Source organism: Sinocyclocheilus rhinocerous, unplaced genomic scaffold (assembly GCF_001515625.1).
Source record: "Sinocyclocheilus rhinocerous isolate Xijiao unplaced genomic scaffold, SAMN03320098_v1.1 scaffold295, whole genome shotgun sequence".
In the NCBI taxonomy this organism is placed as follows: Eukaryota; Metazoa; Chordata; class Actinopteri; order Cypriniformes; family Cyprinidae; genus Sinocyclocheilus; species Sinocyclocheilus rhinocerous.
Window position 1 is genome coordinate 1,214,181 of NW_015647035.1, and position 20,372 is coordinate 1,234,552.

Consider the following 20,372-nt stretch of genomic DNA (forward strand, 5'->3'; position numbering starts at 1 on the left):
ATCCGACAGTTTAAATGCTTCCACACTGCTGACGTGAGTGCTGCATAATAAAGAGTGCGTGCCTCTCACTCTGCGCTGGTTGCTATTTGATCGCGTCATATCATTGTTCGGTACCATTTATTCGGTCTTTTCGCTTATTCGGCCGTACACCGAAAGAGCTTTTTTTGCTATTTTCGGCCAAATAATTTCGGTTGCCTAACATTCGGTGCATCCCTAATTTATTTATTTATTTATTTATTTATTTTGCATCACATGGCTTGATTTGGCTCCAGTATAATAATATATTGCCAAAACGGCTTCACTGCATTGTTATTTTTAGTATCACTGTTACAGTTTTTGTTAATGTTTTGAGTTAGATTTTATTTTTATATTTTGTTTTCACTTTAATTTTAAAGTTTTAATAATGTTTTTGTTTTTTTGTGATTTTTTTTTTAATTAGTTTTTTATGTCTATAGTATTTATTAATTTCTATTTATTCGTTTTAGTTTATTTGTGATTTGCAGGAGTTTATGAAATGCGGTTGTCACTCTGGTTTCTAACTGAAGTGTGTGTGAATGTAACTCTAAAACAGACAAGCGTATTCTGCTGCTGTGTGAATTTAACCTATGAGACAATGTTTGAATAGATTATCATCATGGTGTAATAAGATCTTGTGACTCAAGATCAACCCCGTACAAACAGATTCTGCTAAGCTGTCAAAGCTAAAGGATAAATGTGTTTTTTGGATGAATGCTCTTGAGTTCATCCATTATTAAGCTTCAGCCTTCAGCTTTTGTCTGTAGCACTGGTTCATTTTTCAGGAAGACACTCGGAGCATGTTCACTCCCTGCCTGTGGATCCTCTTTTTTTTTTTTTGCCATATAGCAGGATTTAAAATTCAGCTGAATTAGTCATAGTAGCGCATTTTCATGCCGTATTTGTGATGCATGCTGGGGGGTTGTTGGGGGTTTGATCGTCTGCTTGCCTGAAACATCTGTTGGAGTTGTGTGCAGAGCAGGAAAAGGATGCCCAGGGCAAAGCATGCCATCTCTGACCTACTTAATGCACCAGGACAGGCAAGGACTACCGCTATTGTTTTAAAATCTGTCCAACATAAACTTGGCCAAATGTGTCTCTGCTCAAATATTGTACTATTATTAATTTAAATATTAAATTAATTTAAATAATTTAATATTATAAGAATTTTGAATAAAATATATAGCATTATATACTATTATATTGTTTAGTTTTTTTTAAATTGGCTTTTATTGTTATATTTTTCATTTTTATTTTAGTTAAAGTTTAAGATTAATTTAGGTATTTTTTTATATTTGTCATTTTATATTAGTTTTTTTATATTTACATTTAGCTTTTTTTATTTCAGTTTAAGTAATTTTAGTATTTCAGTTTAAACTTATTTTATTTGAGTTAGTTGCACATTTCTAACTTTGTTTAAAGTTCAACTAATATTTATTTTATTTCACATTTATTTCGGTTAATAAAAATGATTTTGTAGTGTCGGTACCGTGCAGTGGAAAAGCACCATACGATTCAGTCAACAGGATATTGAAAATGTACTCCTTTTTACTATCCTAGTGAATGATACAGTTTCTTGAAAAATGTAACAAAAACCACCACCTCTGAAATGACTTTCCTTTGAAATTAATATCATGAATATTTTTTTTGTTGACAAACTAACCTCCAAATTACACACAACTGCAAGACAATATTTACAACTACAGTACTTTATAACCACAGATTCAGCATGGGTTTGTTGATGGACCTGTTGTACCAGTTACTACTGCCATCAGAGAATTTAGCTGTTGCTAATTTGCATCGATTGGAAATAGGCATGTTTGAGTTTCCTTTAGGCCTTTTTAGTGACGTCTGTCTTTTATAGCCATTGAATCATTGATGCGTAAAGTGCGTGCAGCTCCGCATGTGTTCCTGTGAATGTATTTCCATCCATCCTCTCAGTGCAAAGTACCTTTTGTTAGGAGTGCATTAAAAACCATGATGTCTATTTCTGAAGCCTATCTTCCTGGACAGGACTCACAGGACTACGTGTCTGCTTTCAGACGTTATACAATATCTATTTATTCCATCTGCCTTTCACCCCACCAAAAAAACCTTGCAACTGTAGCACTTGCATTCAGTCGTCGCTACCCTGAAGTTATTTCAGGCTACGGGAAGCATTGAAGTCTGTTGCTGAAGTTGCTCTTCAGAAGCAGAACTGTGTCTCGGATGATGTGATAAGAGCGTGAAGGAAGATTCGAGTTTCTGTGATCTTCTGCGGGCGAGTGTGTGTGTGTGTATGTGTGTCTGTGTGTGGATTCAGGCCTGTGATAATGAACCGTGTCCTTGTCACCACACACTCTGCTCATTAAGAGGAGGAGCCCTGCAGTGGAAGAGCTGCAAAGAATCTCAAAGATTCAATTATCCATTTAATTTTGATTCATATTTGCTTACATACTCAGGAGTTTTTGTAGTAACACTCTTTGGAATACTCATGTTTTCCCATAATAGAGCCGGTTGTTGTCTGGGGTTTTGTTGTATAGTGTATTTCAGTGTCTTTCTGTTTTCTGTGATCATTTCAAGCCTCAAAGTTTGCTGGCATTTCTATAAAAGTCAGACATGATATTTACGAACAGTACTGATCCTTTTGAAGTGTCTGATTAATTTGCATAGTAACTTTTCATTATCTTCATTAATTGACTTTTCATCTAACTTCATTAGACTATAGCAAAAACATTCATTATAGATATTTTAATTTGGAATATCTAATAATAATAAGAAGAATAAGAATACATTTATGTTTATATAATAGTGTTTTCATATCACATTTCATTTCATCTACTTAATAATAATAATAATAATAATAATAATATATTTAGAATACTATTACTACTAATGTTTATATAATACTAATTTATATAATAATAATAATCATATATGGTGATCACTTTTTATTTTATTAACATTATTTTTCTTAATATATTTACATTTTAGATAATATTATTAATTGTTATTATAATTAAGCTATTGTTATTGTAATACATTCTTGTTGTTTAAATTATTACAATAATAATTACAATAATGATGATTTTTTTTGTTACATTTATTCAGTGTTATTGTGCAATCTTAATTGTTGCATATTTATTTTTTTTGTTTTGGGCTATGTCTAACTGTTAGGCTGTGTGTTGGTCACCTTGAGAATGAATAGCTGTTAAGTGAATATTTCTACAAAAAAATCTGTCTGTCTGTCTGTCAAAAACAAAAATAATAAATCAATAAATAGACCCCATAAATAGAACGCATGTAGACAAACTGATTTGATGTGTGAATGTAAAAAAATAATTGAAACGGACCTATTGTTCTGTCTCTAATAAATGTTCCGGAGCGTTGCAGATGAATTATTCTCTATTTTCTTAAGTGCTACCTTTCTGCCAGCATTGAGCATTTTGTTAATTAAAGACCTGTAAGCGTCAGTGTTGGGTTATTAATCGTGTTTTCTCTCCTCCGCAGGGTCCACCTACAGCATCCTGTCCACAATGCCATCAGACTCCGAGAGCAGCAGCTCCCTCAGCAGTGTCGGTATGTCAGAGTTTCAGCTCCCACCCTTGACACTTTGATGCATTTGCAAAGTCACTCAAAACAGACAGAAGGCTCAGATGAGCGGCGGTAGCGGTGTGTTGGAGGGCATGGCGATTGTGTCTGGAGGCCAAGCCCTGTTCTCCTGGTTTGGTGCCAATGGAGAATGTGCTCTGAGTCTGAATGCCGTCCAAATGACTTGGCAGTTTCACATAGCGCTTTCTAAAGGGACCAAAACATTGCACCAGAGATACCCATAATGCCCTCTGCCTGTTGTGGTCTGATGAGGAGCAGTGTGGGTTTGAGACAGTGAAGATAATGTCACCAGAAAGCCTGTTCTCAGTCAGTTGCAAATAAATGACACTGAAGTATTCGCACAAAGCAGTTTTTCCACATCAACTTTATTAGTTTTCATATGCCTAATTTTTAAAGGGATAGTTCACGCAAAAATTTACATTTTGTCATTATTTACTCAACATCCACTTCCAAACTTGTGTGAGTTTCTTTCTTCTGTTGAACACAAAATAAGATATTTTGAAGAATGTTGGTAAGCAAACAGTTGACGGCAGCCATTGACTTCCATAGTATTTTTTTTCATACTGTGGAAATCAATGGCTACCGTCGACTGTTTGCTTACCCACATACTACTTTTATTTTTGGGTGAACTATCACTTTAAGTTTAATTAAAAAAAAAGAATAAAAAAAAAACCTCCAAAACAAACATGAAATATTGCAGCATGATGTTTCACATGATACATAATTTCATATGATTTTTTTTTTGTGTGTGAAGGCATTTATAAAGATTCATAATTTAATTTGCCATGCATGTAACTTGGTATAAATAGGACTTTTTAGGAAACCATTCAGACAGTTTTGCCTAGCAAATGTAATTATTTGCTCCAAATTGAGGATTCCCACAAGCTGGAAGTATCTGGGAATTTTAAAATAATGGATGTGTGCTCTTTATTAAGGAGTCTCATGTTAACCTTCTCTAATAAATCCCTAGAAAGGCAATGAAATGACATCTTGACTAATACTATGGTCTCTGCCCTGCTTTTATCTGTAATAGAGATTATCCTCTTTGTTATTGCATAAAACTGAATTAATTCTCTGAATATCTGCAGCAGATTGTCCAAGACCAAAAGATTATGGTGGAATTTTAGTTGCCGCTCATCCCAAAAGATCATCATTTACATAAAGTGCTCAGAATGCCTGCCATTGTGACCTCAAGCATTTTCAAATTTTTTCCCGGATGATTATTTATATACCTTTTTTTTCTTTAGCAGTTTTTTTTTAGTACAGTCAAGCTTTAAAGGTCATATTTCATTTTAAGTCCTGTTTTTGTATTGTATTTTGGCCTGTTTTTGTAAGAGTTGTAGTCATAGTAGCTCTGCTCTAATGCCAGTGTTGTTATGGTTACCTAAAACTATTAACTATTAGACTGAAATATTTTTTTGTTAATTTAAATAAAGCTGAAATCAAATATTAGATTAAAAACTAATTAGAATAAAGTACTAAAATCACTAAAACTAGACAAAAGAAATCTAAACATAAATTTTAAAAACTAATAAATATAGTATAATATATAGTGTAATATAATATATTTATATGCAATTCTAAAATATAGTATAATATAATGCATATATGAAAGTTCATAACAAAATATCTACAACTTAAACAAAAATTTAAATATAAACTGAAAATATTGAAATAAAGCTAATTCAAAATATCATTAATACTATAATACTATAGTAGTATATAAATACCACATTAAGATTGTCTAAAACAGACAGTCCTGATTAATCTAATTGATTCAATACTGCAAAATTCACATTACATATCAAATTACGTTTCATTAAAATGGATGATTTTACCCAATATTTGCGTCTGCTACAGTATGTAACTTTATTGGAATCAGTTGTGAGTTGAATCTCCTGTGAGGAGCACTATTTGTGTTCCACATGGTGTTGCTGCCCAAGTTCTCCAAATCAGTCACTTCTGAGATTTCAGCTCTAAGGCTGATGATACACGGGGCAACTTTTTGAGCAATTTTGCCAGGCAACTTTTTTTGAGCAATGTTGCTTGGCCACTTTCCCATTGAGAATGGGTAACAATTTCTATCTGGATACTTTAGATCGGTCATGGGCGCTGTGTCTCACCTGGGTGCGCGTTGAAATGTATACCTCTGGAATACCTGATTAGTTGCAGCATTCTGAGGAATGTTATAGAGTGCACCAGTCGGTTCGGAAAGTAAAAATTCTCCATAGGGAAATTGATCTGTAACAATAACAGACAGACCTATTGTGAGCTCAAAGGTTGATAATCGATGGAATATGGTTTTGGTGAAGCCACTTGTTCAAGCAAATCATGCCCAGTGCTTCCTGTGCTGTTTCTGGAAGTTTTGTATTTTTTTTCTTGCAGTTTTCCATTAGAGATAAAAAAAATAAAAAAAAGTCTTCGTTAAAGCACTATAAGCCATAAACCAAACCAACCAACTATGAGGAGATTGACAACATTACAAACTTTTATTTGAAGCAAGAACATATCTGAAAATCGGACAAAAAGACAAAGGTACAAGACTGTATGCATAATGACTTTACTACAATCCCATGAAGCATTGTGAAGGACATAATCAAAAAAAAAATTAAAAAATGGAGAAACATAAAACCATCCATTTAAAGTTGTTGATTGTGTGTGTGTGTATATATTAGACTTGTGCCGGTATTCGGTAATGCGATATATCACGGTAATGAATATGCACGATATTGTTATCGTGGGCACTTCTAAATACCGTGAATAATTATATATTACAAATTATTCCGAATTTTGAATGCATTATCTCTCTGTCCGTCTGTCTGTCTGTCTATCTATCTGTCCAAATATTTAAGTGTCTTGAGAGCATGGGGAGACTGGGGAGAATTTTCTTTACAGCATCATGGGTAACAGTAGCTCACAGTGGGTCTGTCTTAAAAGGTTTATAAGTTATCATTAAAAATCAATTTCCCTTCAGAGTGAAAATGGCATTTTCACTTCCAGAACTGAGTGTTGCACTCTGTTGTTGCTTTGTTCATCTTCTTGCCAGGGCGATTGTTTTGTACTCTGTGATGGATTATAAGATAATAAAGAGGTAAGATTTTAAAACGGTTTCATCTGAAATCAATATCTCTTGCCCCCATAATTATTTATATGGTGAAAAGCCTGTAATATGTGGTACGACTGTACCTTATCCCTTTAATGTTTGTCTAGTTTGAACTTGTTATATTTTGTGTCCACTTATTAAGTAGCTGTGTAATAATCGAGATAATGTACATCCAGCCGGTTGTTATTGCAAAATAAACTTATTCTGAGACTGACCGTATGTACATTATTCCTTTCTTATAACCTTTATATTTTAACCTTTTATAATGACGTAACTTTATATATTATATATATATAATATATAATATATATTATATATATTTTTACGTACTGGTAAAAAATGTATAGCCTGAATGCACTGTAAGTCGCTTTGGATTAAAGCGTCTGCTAAATGCATAAATTATTATTATTATTAATTGTTATATTATATTTTCACTGTTATGATGTGAAATTATGATGTAATTCCAAGTTTGATTGGCCAATCGAGGCAACCGTGGCAATAGTTTTTGTGTTTTTTAGGGAATTTGTGTTGATGGTATCCCTGCATTAGTGCTGGGTGAGCTTGTCTGTGCTCCGGTGACGTGCTCACTGTTGCAGGTACCAAAGCCTCATCACCTCCACCTGCGCTCAGTGACACCCAGCCCGCCAGCGAGAGCCTGGACACCATCCTGTTCCAGCTGAGACAAGTCACCAGGGAGCGGGACGAACTTCGCAAGCGCTTGGCTCTCGCCTCACCTGGCACCACTTTTGATGACTGCAGGTACAAACCCTGAAAAAAAAAATCTGTAATTTTATTGCTATTTGTAAAGGTACATAGAATGAGTTTCGAATGCAAACATACACTACCAGTCAAAAGTTTGGAATAATTACGATTTTTTTTTTTATGTTTTTGAAAGAAGATATTTTTTCTCACCATGGCTGGCTGCATGTATTTAATAAAAGGATTTACTAAAAACTGTAATATTGTGTAATATTATTACAAATTTAAACAACTGTTTTCTGTTTGAATATGTATTTTTTAAATGTAAAAGAAAATTTTTATTTTAAATCAAATTATTATTAATTTTCATAATATTTCACTTACTTTTTTACTGTATATTTGATTAAATGAACGCAGCCTTGGTAAGCATAAGAGACTTATCAAAATCATTTGAAAAAAATCGTTATTATTCAAAACATTTGGCCAGTAGTGTCTCTGTTATCCCAGTTAACATTGGGCCGCCCTTGCAGACTGAGAGACACAGTGCTGATGTATTGCTCTTTGTCTCCAAAAGGCCAAATTCCAAACCTGGTCATGACTACGAGCGTCTGAAAACGCAGTGCATGAAGGCCATGGCAGACCTGCAGTCCTTGCAGAACCAGCACACCACGACTCTGAAGAGGTGCGAGGAAACCGTGAAGGAAGCAGACTACTACCAGTGAGTACAGGCGCCACGCATCTCTCTCTAACAGAGATGCTAAGAGTCATCTGCTGCATTTGTAGCAGTCTTTAATTAGCAATTGCGTTATCTACAGGTTAATTATGGCTTTATTAAATGTTTGAAGCACTTTGGTCTGCAGCTCAATTCATATTAAAGGGGTCATATGATGCGATTTCAAGTTTTCCTTTCTCTTTGGAGTGTTACAAGCTGTTCGTGAATAGATAAGATCCCTAAAGTTTCAAAGACTAAAGTCTCAAACCCTTTGGGAAAACCCAAAGAGATATTCTTTCTAAAAGTTAATACTGGTCCACGCCCTCCTAAAACGCCTCGTTCAAGCACGCCCCCACATGTCTACGTCACGATGTGGGAAGATTTAGCATGGGGAGCATAGCGCCGCTCAAATGTATGTTCTTTTTAGCAACATCATATGACCCCTTTAATGTGTGTAATGCACTTTTAGTAATGCAGTTTTAGTGTTATCTAGAGGAATAGTTCACCCAAAGAGTTATTTAATCATCCACCTCAAATTGCAATTATAATTTTTAATAATTTAAATAAAATTAAATTAAATAATACAAATAAATAATCAAATTGAATTAAAATGTATTTATTTAAATAAAAATAAAAAGTAATTAATAAATTACAATGTGAAAATTAACTCTTTCCCGTCAGCGTTTTGCCTCCTACCTTAAAACAGTGAAGACACAGAAAGCCGGAAAATTCTGTCAATGGTGGTGAAAGAGTTACTTCAGGAACTTACAATTCTGTCATCATTTACTCACCCTCATGTCACCCTGCAAAACATATTTTTAAGTCATTTGTTTTATGTTTTACTGATTTTGCCCATGCAGTGAAAGTCAATGGCGTCCAAAACAACACAGGACAAAAACAAACTAAAAAAAGAGACATTTTTAGAATATCTTTTTTTGTGTTCCACAGAAAAACGAAAACCATGACAGGTTTGGATGGTGAGTAAATGATGACAGAATTCATTTTTTTGTGTGAACTATCCCTTCAGTGTCTTTCTATAAAAATCCTTATGAAAAAAACACAAGTCACAAGGAAATAATTATAAAAGTGCTTTGTCATATGTCATCAGTTTAACGTACATTGCTTTAATGTAGCCTCGTTATCTAAACCAGCTGGCAATATGTAAGCGTGTACACAAAGTTTGTTCTGCTCTGTTGTCTCTGATTCACCCTTGTTTGCCAGTGTGCTGTCATCCACACACCACATGATATCGTCCATCCATACACAGATGTGCAGTGGCTGTAATCTGATTATGATGTAAGGACACATGCCCTCCAGTCCCCATCTCTGCTGGGCACAAACGACTACATAGAGATGAAGATTGAGTTGACGAGGGATTAATCCTATATTCCCCATTCCCTCAACAGTGTGTCATTACAGCACACACACATACACAACCATTCTCTGTCATACTGCTTGCATGTTACTGATGTCTCAAGAACGGAAACATTCATGTAGTTTGAGCCTCCTTGTCTGCTGGAAGTGTCTACACTGAAATGGAACTGATTTGAAGCACTGTACATGAGCAGAAAGTCTGTGTATCATATAAATGACACTTCTCACACACAGAGACAACTCATAATTGATATCAGTAAAGGTGCATAGTTAGCATGCAGCTTAGCTAATAATGTTATAATATATCTTAGATGGTATCTTAATAATTTGGCCAAAAACAAGGTATTTTTGAAACAGCAGTGTACTCCATCAAACAGCTGAGAATGTTTTATACTCTAAGCATAAAATACAAAACACTCTAATATTGGGTACAGTAGTTAATTTTAATTACATATTACATTATTTCATTATATTCATAATTGAATTTTTGCTATGTTTAAGATTGCACTCTCTGTGAAGGGTATGTATGATGCTATCTAAGAATATATATATATTTTTTACTCTAAGCATATACACAGTAATAGTGTGTAAAATAGTTAATTAGTTTTGAAAAGGACAATTGAGAGTTTTCAGTATTGAATTATATTCATAATTGAATTTTTCATTTTGCTGGCCATCTTGGATGGAGTTTATTGCAATGCATTATGGGATTGCATTTTTTTTGGGAAGGGAACATGTGGTACTTTCTTAGAAATTGATCAAAACAAGTTATCTTAGAATAGCAACGTCACGTTGCTTACGTTTGGAAGCACGCCTCTGATGCCTTAAAATTCTGCCTACGTAAACGGCTTACTAGGTTTTGGAACGGTGTCACTGTGTAGTTACTAATGTAGAGTCACTGCTCTAGGTCAGTGCCCTGCAGGGCAGGGTTTTAATGATTCCTGATGGTTTTTAAAAAGAGATCTGGCTGTAACTGTCATAAAAGTGAAACATTACCTAGACCGCACAAGTGAGGTGTGATGCAGATTCTCATGTGGTGTAACAGGGTTGCAATATAAGTGGCTCATTTGTTTGTTTGTTTTGTGTTTATGTTTCAGCATACAGCATAGCCGCCTCCTAAGCGAACAGTCTCAGCTTAAGGAGGAACTGGAGGTTTTGAAGAGAGAGAACGCCAAGCTGGTTCGGGAACACAACCATCTGAAACAGAGCTGTGAGGAGCTCAGGAGACTTCACTCTGAAGATCAGAGAGAGGTGGCCGACATGCGACTACAGCAACAACAGGTACGCACTTTACACACCCTCCAGGGATGCTTCACACATGCACAAGCAGTGAGTGAATGAAATGCCAGTTTAACTTTAACAGCAACATAAAACACATCTCCATAGAGAAAAGCAAGTGATTACTGGCTTTCAACATCTTTTAATGATGTCCTTAAATTGTAAAATAGTTATTGGGTGTGTACCATTTTAAATTATTGCAGACTTTGTTGTTGAGGAATCTAATTTCCACGAAGAAGGGGATCATGTTTATTTCCAAATTATATCTAAATTATTTTAAAATGGAACCCTAATTACAAAGTGTAGCTGTAAACCTATTAAACTGTCTGGGTTCAGTCAGGTTTAATGAATAGAAAGTGAAAGACTTGGAAAGTCTATAAAAAATAGAAAGTTTTTTATATGTTTTTAAATGTTTTTGAAAGTCTCTTATATTCACCAAAGGCTGCATTTATTTGATCAAAAATACAGTAAAAACAGCAATATTGTGAAATATAATTTCAATTTAAAATGTTTCTATTTTAATGTTTTGAAATGTATTTCTTTGATGGCAAAGCTGAATTTTCAGCATCATTACTCCAGTCTTCAGTGTCACATGATCCTTCAGAAATCATTCGAATATGCTGATTTGCCTCTCAAGAAACATTTCTTATTATTATCAATGTTGAAAACAGTTGTGCTGCTTAATTTTTTTTTTTTCAAGATTCTTTGATTAATCGAACGTTCAAAAGAACAGTGTTTATTTAACTTTTTTTTTTGTGACATTATAAATGTCTTTACTGTCACTTTTGTGCCATTGTTGTCAATTTAATATGCCCTTGCTGAATAAAAGCATGTATTAAAAAATAAATCTTTCTTACCCCAGACTTTTGAATTGTAGTGATATATGGGGAATTTCCATCTTCTTGTCTGCTAGCTGAGTGTGCTCTACGCAGCAATAATGGGCTCGGTGCTGAAACTGTAATTGCAGAACCGCTTTTTTCACAGCACCGCCCTGCTAGTGCACACAGTGTGAATGTAACCTGTTAATACGGGCACCAAAATACATATGCGCTTCTTACACCTGCGGTGTGAAACAGGCCTAATGGTACTGCCGTCAGCCAGAAAGTGATGTTAGTTTGCCAAAATTGATCCCTGATTTTTTCAGAGAGCTTCAGGGATGGTTAATTAAATTGCAGATTTTGTCGTTCCCCGCAGCGCAGACTGTTGTGGGATTAGTGCGTCTGTTGCATCATGAACAGCAGCGTTTATGTTGTAAATCCGGAGGCTGGGCATCCCATAGTAGTGCAACCAAATCTGACCTTGACATAAACCGGAAGCCAGGGGACAGGAGATTATTCAGTCAGATGCCACCGTGTAAACACACTGTCTGCTCTCTGCAGCTACTTTGAAGGAATGAGCCTTTTCCTGTCGGATTGATTTATCAGGCTTCCTTCCGGATTAAACCCAAAAACACAAATGGAAATGTTTAAAGCATTAGGATAGCTCCTGCTTGTGTGTCTGAAACGGTCTTAATTGTCACAAAGAGGTCAGATCAGACATGCCATGGGATCTGTACTTGTAGCGTTCAGATTGAACCATGTTTTGACCTGTCAGCAGTGCTTGCGCTGCCCACTGGCTGCACAAAACGCTCACTGCCTCCTTGAAAAAGGTCAGCCTGGAAAGGGCAAGTGCTCGCTGACTGATGGAAAAGGACAGAGGCTTTTGCAGTTAGTCAATACTTAAAGCACTGATTACATGGCCTAGAGGAGATTTAGATACTGATGCCAATCACTCGGTATGTGAAATCCCGCTGTCAGGGGCCACTGAGGTGTGGGTTTATTGCCTGGGCAGGGAATTGCCTTCGATTATGTCATTAACTCGTATAGTGTCCTAATAGGTAATTTTTGCAGAACAAGTGGACTTAATGCTGTTTGTTTACTGCTGAATGCAGTGTTGTGTATTTGTGTGTAAGTGCAGTGACAGCATTTTGCATGCAAGTACAGGAGGATGTTTTATAGACTCATGATTGCCCTCTGGTGTTTGCATTGTAAAACTTGAATTCAAGTGATAAAAGCAAATTTATAACGGGCAATAAATATATTTAGGCATATGAGCACACATCAGTTGAATTCTACATGAATGCACCAACCCAGCGCATTTACAATATCTTTGTTACTGGCCAATATAGTAATAAGAACAAAAGGCACTGTAAACCATTTTAGTACAAATAAGTAGTGTCAAAAGGCTAAACTTTTGTTTTGTTTTGTTTCTTTGTCACCATGCAATAAATCAGGTTTGTTACAGCTGTTTGTCACAGGTAATCAGGTTTTTTTTTTGTTTTGTTTTTGTCTTTTGTTTTGTTTCATTTTGTTTCCACCACACAGTAAATCAGGTTCTTTAAAGCTGTGTTCAACACAGGTAATCATGGTTTTGTTTTGGCTTTGTTTTTGTTTTTGACAGGTTATTATTAGTTTTTGTTTTTGTTTTGTTTTTTGTTTTTGTTTTGTTTCTTGTTTCTTTGACATGACACATAAATCAGGTTCTTTAAAGCTGTTTTCAACACAGGTAATCATGGTTTTGTTTTGGCTTTGTTTTTGTTTTTGACAGGTTATTATTAGTTTTTGTTTTTGTTTTGTTTTTTGTTTTTGGTTTGTTTCTTGTTTCTTTGACATGACACAGTAAATCAGGTTCATGAAAGCCTTTTTCGACAGGTTATCAGGGCTTTGTTTTATGTTTTGTTTTTTTTCCGTTTTTTTTTTCTTAGACACCACGCAGTAGATCAGGTTCATGAAATGGGTTTTCGACAGGTTATCGGGGGTTTTTTTTGTTTCTTTGACACCACACAGTAAATCAGGTTCATGAAAGCTTTTTTCGATACAGGTAATCAGGGAGAACGGGTCATCAGAGGTTTTGAACAAGCTCTATGACACAGCGATGGATAAGCTAGAGGGGGTGAAGAAGGAATACGACGTCTTGAGCAAACGATACAGTGAGAAGGTGGCCAGTCACAACACCGATCTGAGTCGACTAGAGCAGGTGGAGGAGGAGAACAGGCGCTTGCAAAAACAAATAGACGCTCTGCTTAAACAGCGGGACACGGCCATCCAGTACCAACAGCAGTGGTCTACATCAATGAGACGGTACGAGCAGCATCAGTTGTCTTTATTATGTGGTTTAAGTGTTGCGTAACACTCTTCAAGTAAAATTAAAGGTCGTACAACATGTCAACAACTTTTTAACACTACAGTCACATCAAACACAATCTGCAGCCTCGTTTTTTGCATTTTCTGCTCTGAATTTGAGGCAAAAAGAGCTGAAAGCATAATCAAATTTGCCTAAATATTTAGTTGTGAATGACATGCATTACATAAATGAAATATATTATTGTCATACATTTTATGTAGGATGTATACATTGTTTATATCCTTCACATTACTGTCCTGACTTCTGATTGGTCAGTACAGTCAATTGCCAATCTTTGAATTCAAATGAACATTGATGCCCCCACTAAATTAATTACAAGAAGTCCTTTTTAATAATGAAAAAGCATTCTTTAATCAAAATAATGACTAATTAATTGACATTTTTATTTGGAAACCCATCAGTTTTGACTCGGTGCAGCAGGAGCTGAATAAAGCCTCAGCCCAAAACAAGGAGCTGCAGAGAGAGATGGAGAGACTCCAGTCGGAGGTGACGCGCTACAAGAACTTCCAGCTGAAGGCGGTCAAGGATGCAGAGAAATACAAGGAGGAGCGGGATTCTGTGTTTAATGAATACAGGCTGATCATGAGCGAGAGGGACCAGGTCATTAAAGAGGTGGACAAGCTGCAGACGGAGCTTGAGGCGGCGGAGGCCCGGCTCAAAAACACCTCCTCTGAGAGAATGGTGGCTAGTGAGGAGCTGGAAGCTCTCAGACAGGTAACACGTCCCTAATATCAGATATCAGATATCATATCTATGCAGCATTGTTGCCGTGATCTTTATGGTCAGCAGTCATTCGGGGAAACTCACTGTATCACTGCCTATAAACACAGTATTTAAGATTAAGGTGTTACTGAGCCTTGTTTTTATATGCTTTCTGTTCTGTAAATCAGCTTTTTGTTGGCAAGTTTGTGCTAGGCAGCCAGTGAATAACATACTGTTTTGAAAAAGCACTTTAAATCAATAGCGTATAACTGTCGCTGACGTCTGTGTCTTTTTGTAGGAGCTAAATTCATCGCTGGTGGATCGAGACCGTGCCATCTGTGAGAGAAACGAGCTGCTGGAAAAATACTGCCATGAAGTGAAGGACAAAGCGGAGGCCCAGAAAGAGCTGAGTCAGGCCTGTAAAGACATCGAGACTGTGCGGGAGGAAAGAGATGTGGCCAGGAAAGAGAGGACCGAAGCCATCATCCAGAGAGACCAGTTACTGCGGGAATACTACCAGGCCAGACAGGTGCTTACAGTCTGAGATTCAATATATGCTCACATTAATGACATTATTAAAAAACATATTTCATGTTCTAATGCTGCATCCAATCTTCTATGGAAAATCTTCTGTGGTAGACACCAGGCCTGGAAAATTCCCTGTAAAATTATATATGGAATTGAGACAAGTAATGGAAATGTTTATTGTAAAGTAATTTATTTCGAGTTATGCCTTTCTGCTCAGTGCCTTAATGTTTCAACAGCGAGAAATTGCCCTTATTGAGTGCAACCTCTAAGAGATGATCTTGTCACCGTTATCTCTAATACATGAAAATGTCATAAAGATTCTTTGTTTAAATGGAATAAGAACCTGCACCCTGCAAAGCTAATTTTACAGTATCTGTCTGGATTGTGGAGAAAATGCTCAATAATTGTGTATCTTCAAATAGACGCATCTGACAATAACTGTGTGCTGCATCTGCTCATTTATCGGGTTGTTAAGTTTTACAAGTCATTTCACTTTATCTCGTCAGTGCTGTTAGTTAAGGAAAGTGATTTTAACATTACTAAGGCAAGTGCTTAAAATTCTTGTCTACTACGTTGCACTGGGAAAATGAAAGGGTCTAGACAGATAGAACAAACAATGATAAAGATGAAAAATGTAATGGCTAGAAGTCATGGAAGTTTAAAAATCATGAATATTCACACTAAATCTTCAGATTCAACATTTCTAATGAAGTTTCGCTGTTTTTACAGAAATATTGAAGCAGCACAACTGTTTACAACATTGATAATAAATGTTTTTTGAGCAGGAAATCAGCATATTAGAATGATTTCTGAAGTATCGTGACACTGAAGACTGGAGTAATGATGCTAGAAATTTAGCTTTGCATCACAGGAATAAATTCCATTTAAAATATATTCAAATAGAAAACGGTTATTTTAAATTGCAATATTTCACAGTATTACTGTTTTTACTGTATTTTTGAACAAATAAATACAGCCTTGGTCGACATGAGAGACTTTAAAAACATTAAAAAATCTTGCCGACCCCAAACTTTTGAACTGTAGTGCATATAACTACAACACCCTTGTTTTTAACTCTTTAAATATAAATAATAGCTTTTTAATTGATTATGCATTGCATTTAGAGTACCGTGACACGACAATGTGTGTGCATCTGCTGCACCATGGCTCAAAAGTAATATTTTTGTTGTATTTTACCATTTTTATTCAGTTTTTATCTGAGATATTTATCAGCTGCTGTTCTTATCTGCTGTTCGTTGAGCAGAAATGTCTAAAGAGCCGTTGGTCAGATGAATCTTGAGTCAGATCTCAAAGCATTCTATTCTCACCTTTTGTCCCTGCCTGTCACACCAGTCTTCACACACAAACAAACACAACAAACCACAAAGCTCATAAAAATCTCATAAACTGTGAGCCATTGGATTATTCCAGTCAGCTTGAAGCCGCAGTGCCGCTTGAGTCCACTAGAGGTCTCTAACAGCTCTAGAGTAGCCGTAAGACTCAAAGGTGAAATTCATTTAACTCATTTCACTAGCATGTCTTCACAGATGTCTTAATTTATGCCTTAAAACACATTTTGGTGAAGAAGTCATCTGCAGTCATATTCATTATGAATGTTTTTGCTACAGAAACAAGACTCGGCCACTCTGGATATGGAGCGTGCCAATAAGGAGATTGACGTGTTGAGGAAACAGTGTGAGGCCATGTCCCAGGAGCTGAAGGAGGCTGTTCAGGAGGCCGAGGTGGCCAAGTGTCGCAGAGACTGGGCCTTTCAAGAAAGAGACAAGATTGTTGCTGAGCGAGAGAGCATACGGTAACATTTGCCACTGAATTAATGATATGCAACTGCTGATGCTGATGCTTGAGCATGTCTTTGTTGTGTTTTGGCAGGACTTTGTGTGATAACCTGCGCAGAGAGCGAGACCGTGCCGTCAGCGATCTGGCTGATGCCCTGCGTAACCTTGACGACATGAGGAAACAGCGGAACGATGCAGCCAGGGAACTTAAAGAGCTCAAGTAAACACTTTTTAGTCCTGCTTCTCTGACAGTCTTTCAGTCAGCTGTTTACAGATAATATGGTGTATTAAATTAAATTTACAACTGACCTCTTGTAAATGTTACGCAAATACAGGGTTCTAAATTTTATTCTGACAAAGTTCTGAACAATCCAAAGTCCCAAAATAACTTTATAGTATTTTAGGATTCAATGTTATGTGGGAATGAAATTTAAATAGAAATGTAAGAATTTTACATTATGGAATGTTCATTGTAATTTTTCCAAGTTTGTAGCCATAATAACTTGTAAATACAAATAATAATAATAAATGAGGCAATAATGTAAAGCATAGTAACGTAATAAATTAAATTCACATTGGCATGTTTATATTTGGCGATAATATCTTATAAATGCAAGTAATAATACTGAATACATGGATGATTGAATGAATTCCTGCTTCAGACGCCGCCTAGTGGTTAGTCCATTCCCATCAAAACTCCAGAGCACCCCCACCCTCTTGCAGTAGACTTTTCTTAAGTTTTTTATGTCACTGATGCCCTCCAGGCTTTCCTCTCTCTGAGTCTATGAATCTTAGTGACAGTTTGCCAGTATTCCCCAACTACTTGATCCTGTTTTTTTTTTCTACCCAAATTTAAGGTTTGACCTTGATGCCGTTTTTATAACATCTCCATCTAGCACAGGTGTTACAGATTACACAAACTGTGGCAAAAGATGCCCTGATGCCAACCCATATCATCCAGAAGGCTTGTAAGACAGAGGTTATCCCAGTCTTGCATCAGCAGCTCTTCGAAACAAAGAGAGATGGTCTTCACAAAGACTGTTGACACTTGACATTCTTGCAGTTTTGTGTTGGGTTTTGTGGGCGTGAGATGAATTAGATGACTGCTTGGAGAGATGAGAGAGAAAAATTGTCCATCTTGTTTTGTGCTCTCTCTACCAATAAAGGGAGAAGATGGAGAGCCAGTTGGAGAAGGAGGCACGTTTTTGCCAGCTAATGGCTCACAGCTCCCATGATTCAGCCATAGACACAGACTCATTAGAATGGGAGACGGAGGTGGTGGAGTTTGAGAAGGATCGGGTAAGAATATAAAACTCCAAAGCAGCACAGCTAAAAGTCATGAGGAAAAATATATTGATCTTACAGCTGTGGGAAATATCTGGGAATATTTGTACCGTATTGGCCCGAATATAAGACGACCCTGATTATAAGACGACCCCCCTTTTTCCAGATGTACCTTTTGGAAAAAGGCTTTTTAAAAACCAAATCTTGTTTTTTCTCAGTAAAACACATTTTGTCTTCAATTATTTTCATATTGCATATTTTTCCTATTTTAATTTTTGTTTTGAAAGTATGTTAAAAACTGGTAAAATGTACCAACAGTCACATTTAAAAAATATACACTTTTTGATACACCATTAAAAATAAAAACAGGTAGCCCATCTGAATTAGGACATTTAGGCTATCCATCTAATAGTAGCCTTCCAAAATCTTATTAACAGTAGAAGTTCAATCTTACTGTAGTCTTCAAATCTGGGTACTGTCTTACGTTTTAAAATCACAAAGGGAGTTTGGTGCCATCAGGCTAACGTGACAGTCACGACTCATGCAGCTGTAAGGTTTTCTTTTTCTTTTGTTTTTACTCGCGATCTTTACAACACGCATTACATTACGTATTTCATGGCACACTCGTTTTATGCGTATTTGGCGCCACCTAGTGTTGTGGGTGTATTATTGACATGTCAAAGTCTAGACCCTGAATATAAGACGACCGTGTTTTTTCAGATGTATTGCCAAGAAAAAAATATTGTCTTATATTCGGGACAATACGGTATTAATGTTTTCAGGCTTGGAAAAGCATTCTGCATGTGCATATTTTGTGCATACTACAGTAATTACATGAGTAGGTACGTAACCATAAACCTAAACTTAACCCATATAGATACTTTTTACAGGGTTTCTGCAGGATTTAAAAAGATCTGGCCTTTTTAAAAAGATCTGGGTTGCCCTTTCACAAAGTAAGGACTAAATGGTCTTAAATCAGAGCAGAAAGTCTTAATTTCGTAAAGTCATGGAATTAAATGTTGCATGCATTGTGAAAAATGTATATCATCAGGGGCGGACATACCCATTAGGCAAAGGTAGGCGACCGCCTTGGGCCCCCAAAAGCCAAGGGCCCCCTAAAATGTTTTTCATATAGGAGTTGCGCATTAAGCGCTGACACGCGAACGGTTGCTGATTACGGCGTTTATTACCACGACAACCGTCCAACGTGCTTTTTGTGTACCCTGCTTGAAGGAGATGAAAATATTATGCATCTGAAGCTGTAATTAAATATTGAGAAACAGTGTGTATTATATTTTTATAATTGTTTTAAATGCCGCTTACTCATTTATATTTATACTTCTGGCTCACCCCTGGTTTAAATGCTCAATTGAGAGGTTTATTATTTTATAATTTATTTTGTTTTTGTGAAAACCTGTATCTCCACTGTAAATCAGTTGCTATTTCGTGGTCTACAACGTGAAAGAAAGCCATTATAACATGTACATGAAAAATGTAGAAACATTAGACACAACTATGGGGCACCATTGTGCAGCAGCAAGCATCACAATAACAAAGGAACCTCAAGGTTGATCTAGGAAAATGTGTGCAAATGTATAGGGCCCCATTCCTATATTTTGCCTGGGGCCCCCAATTCACTAAATCCGCCCCTGTATATCATCCTCAGTATTTTTGTCTTGTTTTCCAATACAAATATTTAAACATCCTTAAGTCAAGCTATATTTACTAGAGTTGCAAATTGAAGATATGAAGTCTTGTTTTCTGACAAACTGAACAAAACTGAGTTTGTTTAAAACAAGAACAAATATCTTGCATTGGGGTATGAAAACTTGTCTTCCCTTTGAATTGAATTAATTTTTTTCTGAGCCCATTGGCAGATATTTGTTATTTTTTAATGATAAACTCATATCATTTAGATCAATTTCTCCCAAAAAAAACAAGACTTCTGTTTTTTGTTTTTTTTGGAGTTTTGCTTCTCAAGTAAATGTATCTTGATTGAAAAATCTTTAGACATTTGCACTAGAAAACCAGCCAAAATTACTGAGGAAAAACATCACTTTTTTTGCAATTTCAACAGAAGGTACAGTAAAAGTTGTATTCATATTGT

At 36.0% G+C, this 20,372-nt stretch overlaps 1 protein-coding gene across 4 annotated transcripts in view; it reads left to right on the forward strand.

Annotated features, from left to right (window-relative positions):
- dlg5a (discs, large homolog 5a (Drosophila)) overlaps nucleotides 1-20,372 on the forward strand; it is a 73,860-nt gene that overhangs the window by 29,108 nt on the left and 24,380 nt on the right. For 3 of the 4 annotated variants that reach the window (XM_016512670.1, XM_016512673.1, XM_016512672.1), the window contains exons 2-11: nucleotides 3,505-3,573; nucleotides 7,306-7,468; nucleotides 7,983-8,126; nucleotides 10,592-10,775; nucleotides 13,632-13,891; nucleotides 14,357-14,669; nucleotides 14,956-15,186; nucleotides 16,814-16,998; nucleotides 17,076-17,201; nucleotides 18,148-18,280. In XM_016512670.1, coding sequence (XP_016368156.1) covers nucleotides 3,505-3,573; nucleotides 7,306-7,468; nucleotides 7,983-8,126; nucleotides 10,592-10,775; nucleotides 13,632-13,891; nucleotides 14,357-14,669; nucleotides 14,956-15,186; nucleotides 16,814-16,998; nucleotides 17,076-17,201; nucleotides 18,148-18,280 — 1,808 coding nt within the window. The remainder of the gene's footprint in view (nucleotides 1-3,504; nucleotides 3,574-7,305; nucleotides 7,469-7,982; nucleotides 8,127-10,591; nucleotides 10,776-13,631; nucleotides 13,892-14,356; nucleotides 14,670-14,955; nucleotides 15,187-16,813; nucleotides 16,999-17,075; nucleotides 17,202-18,147; nucleotides 18,281-20,372) is intronic. The other variant, XM_016512671.1, reaches the window with a different exon arrangement.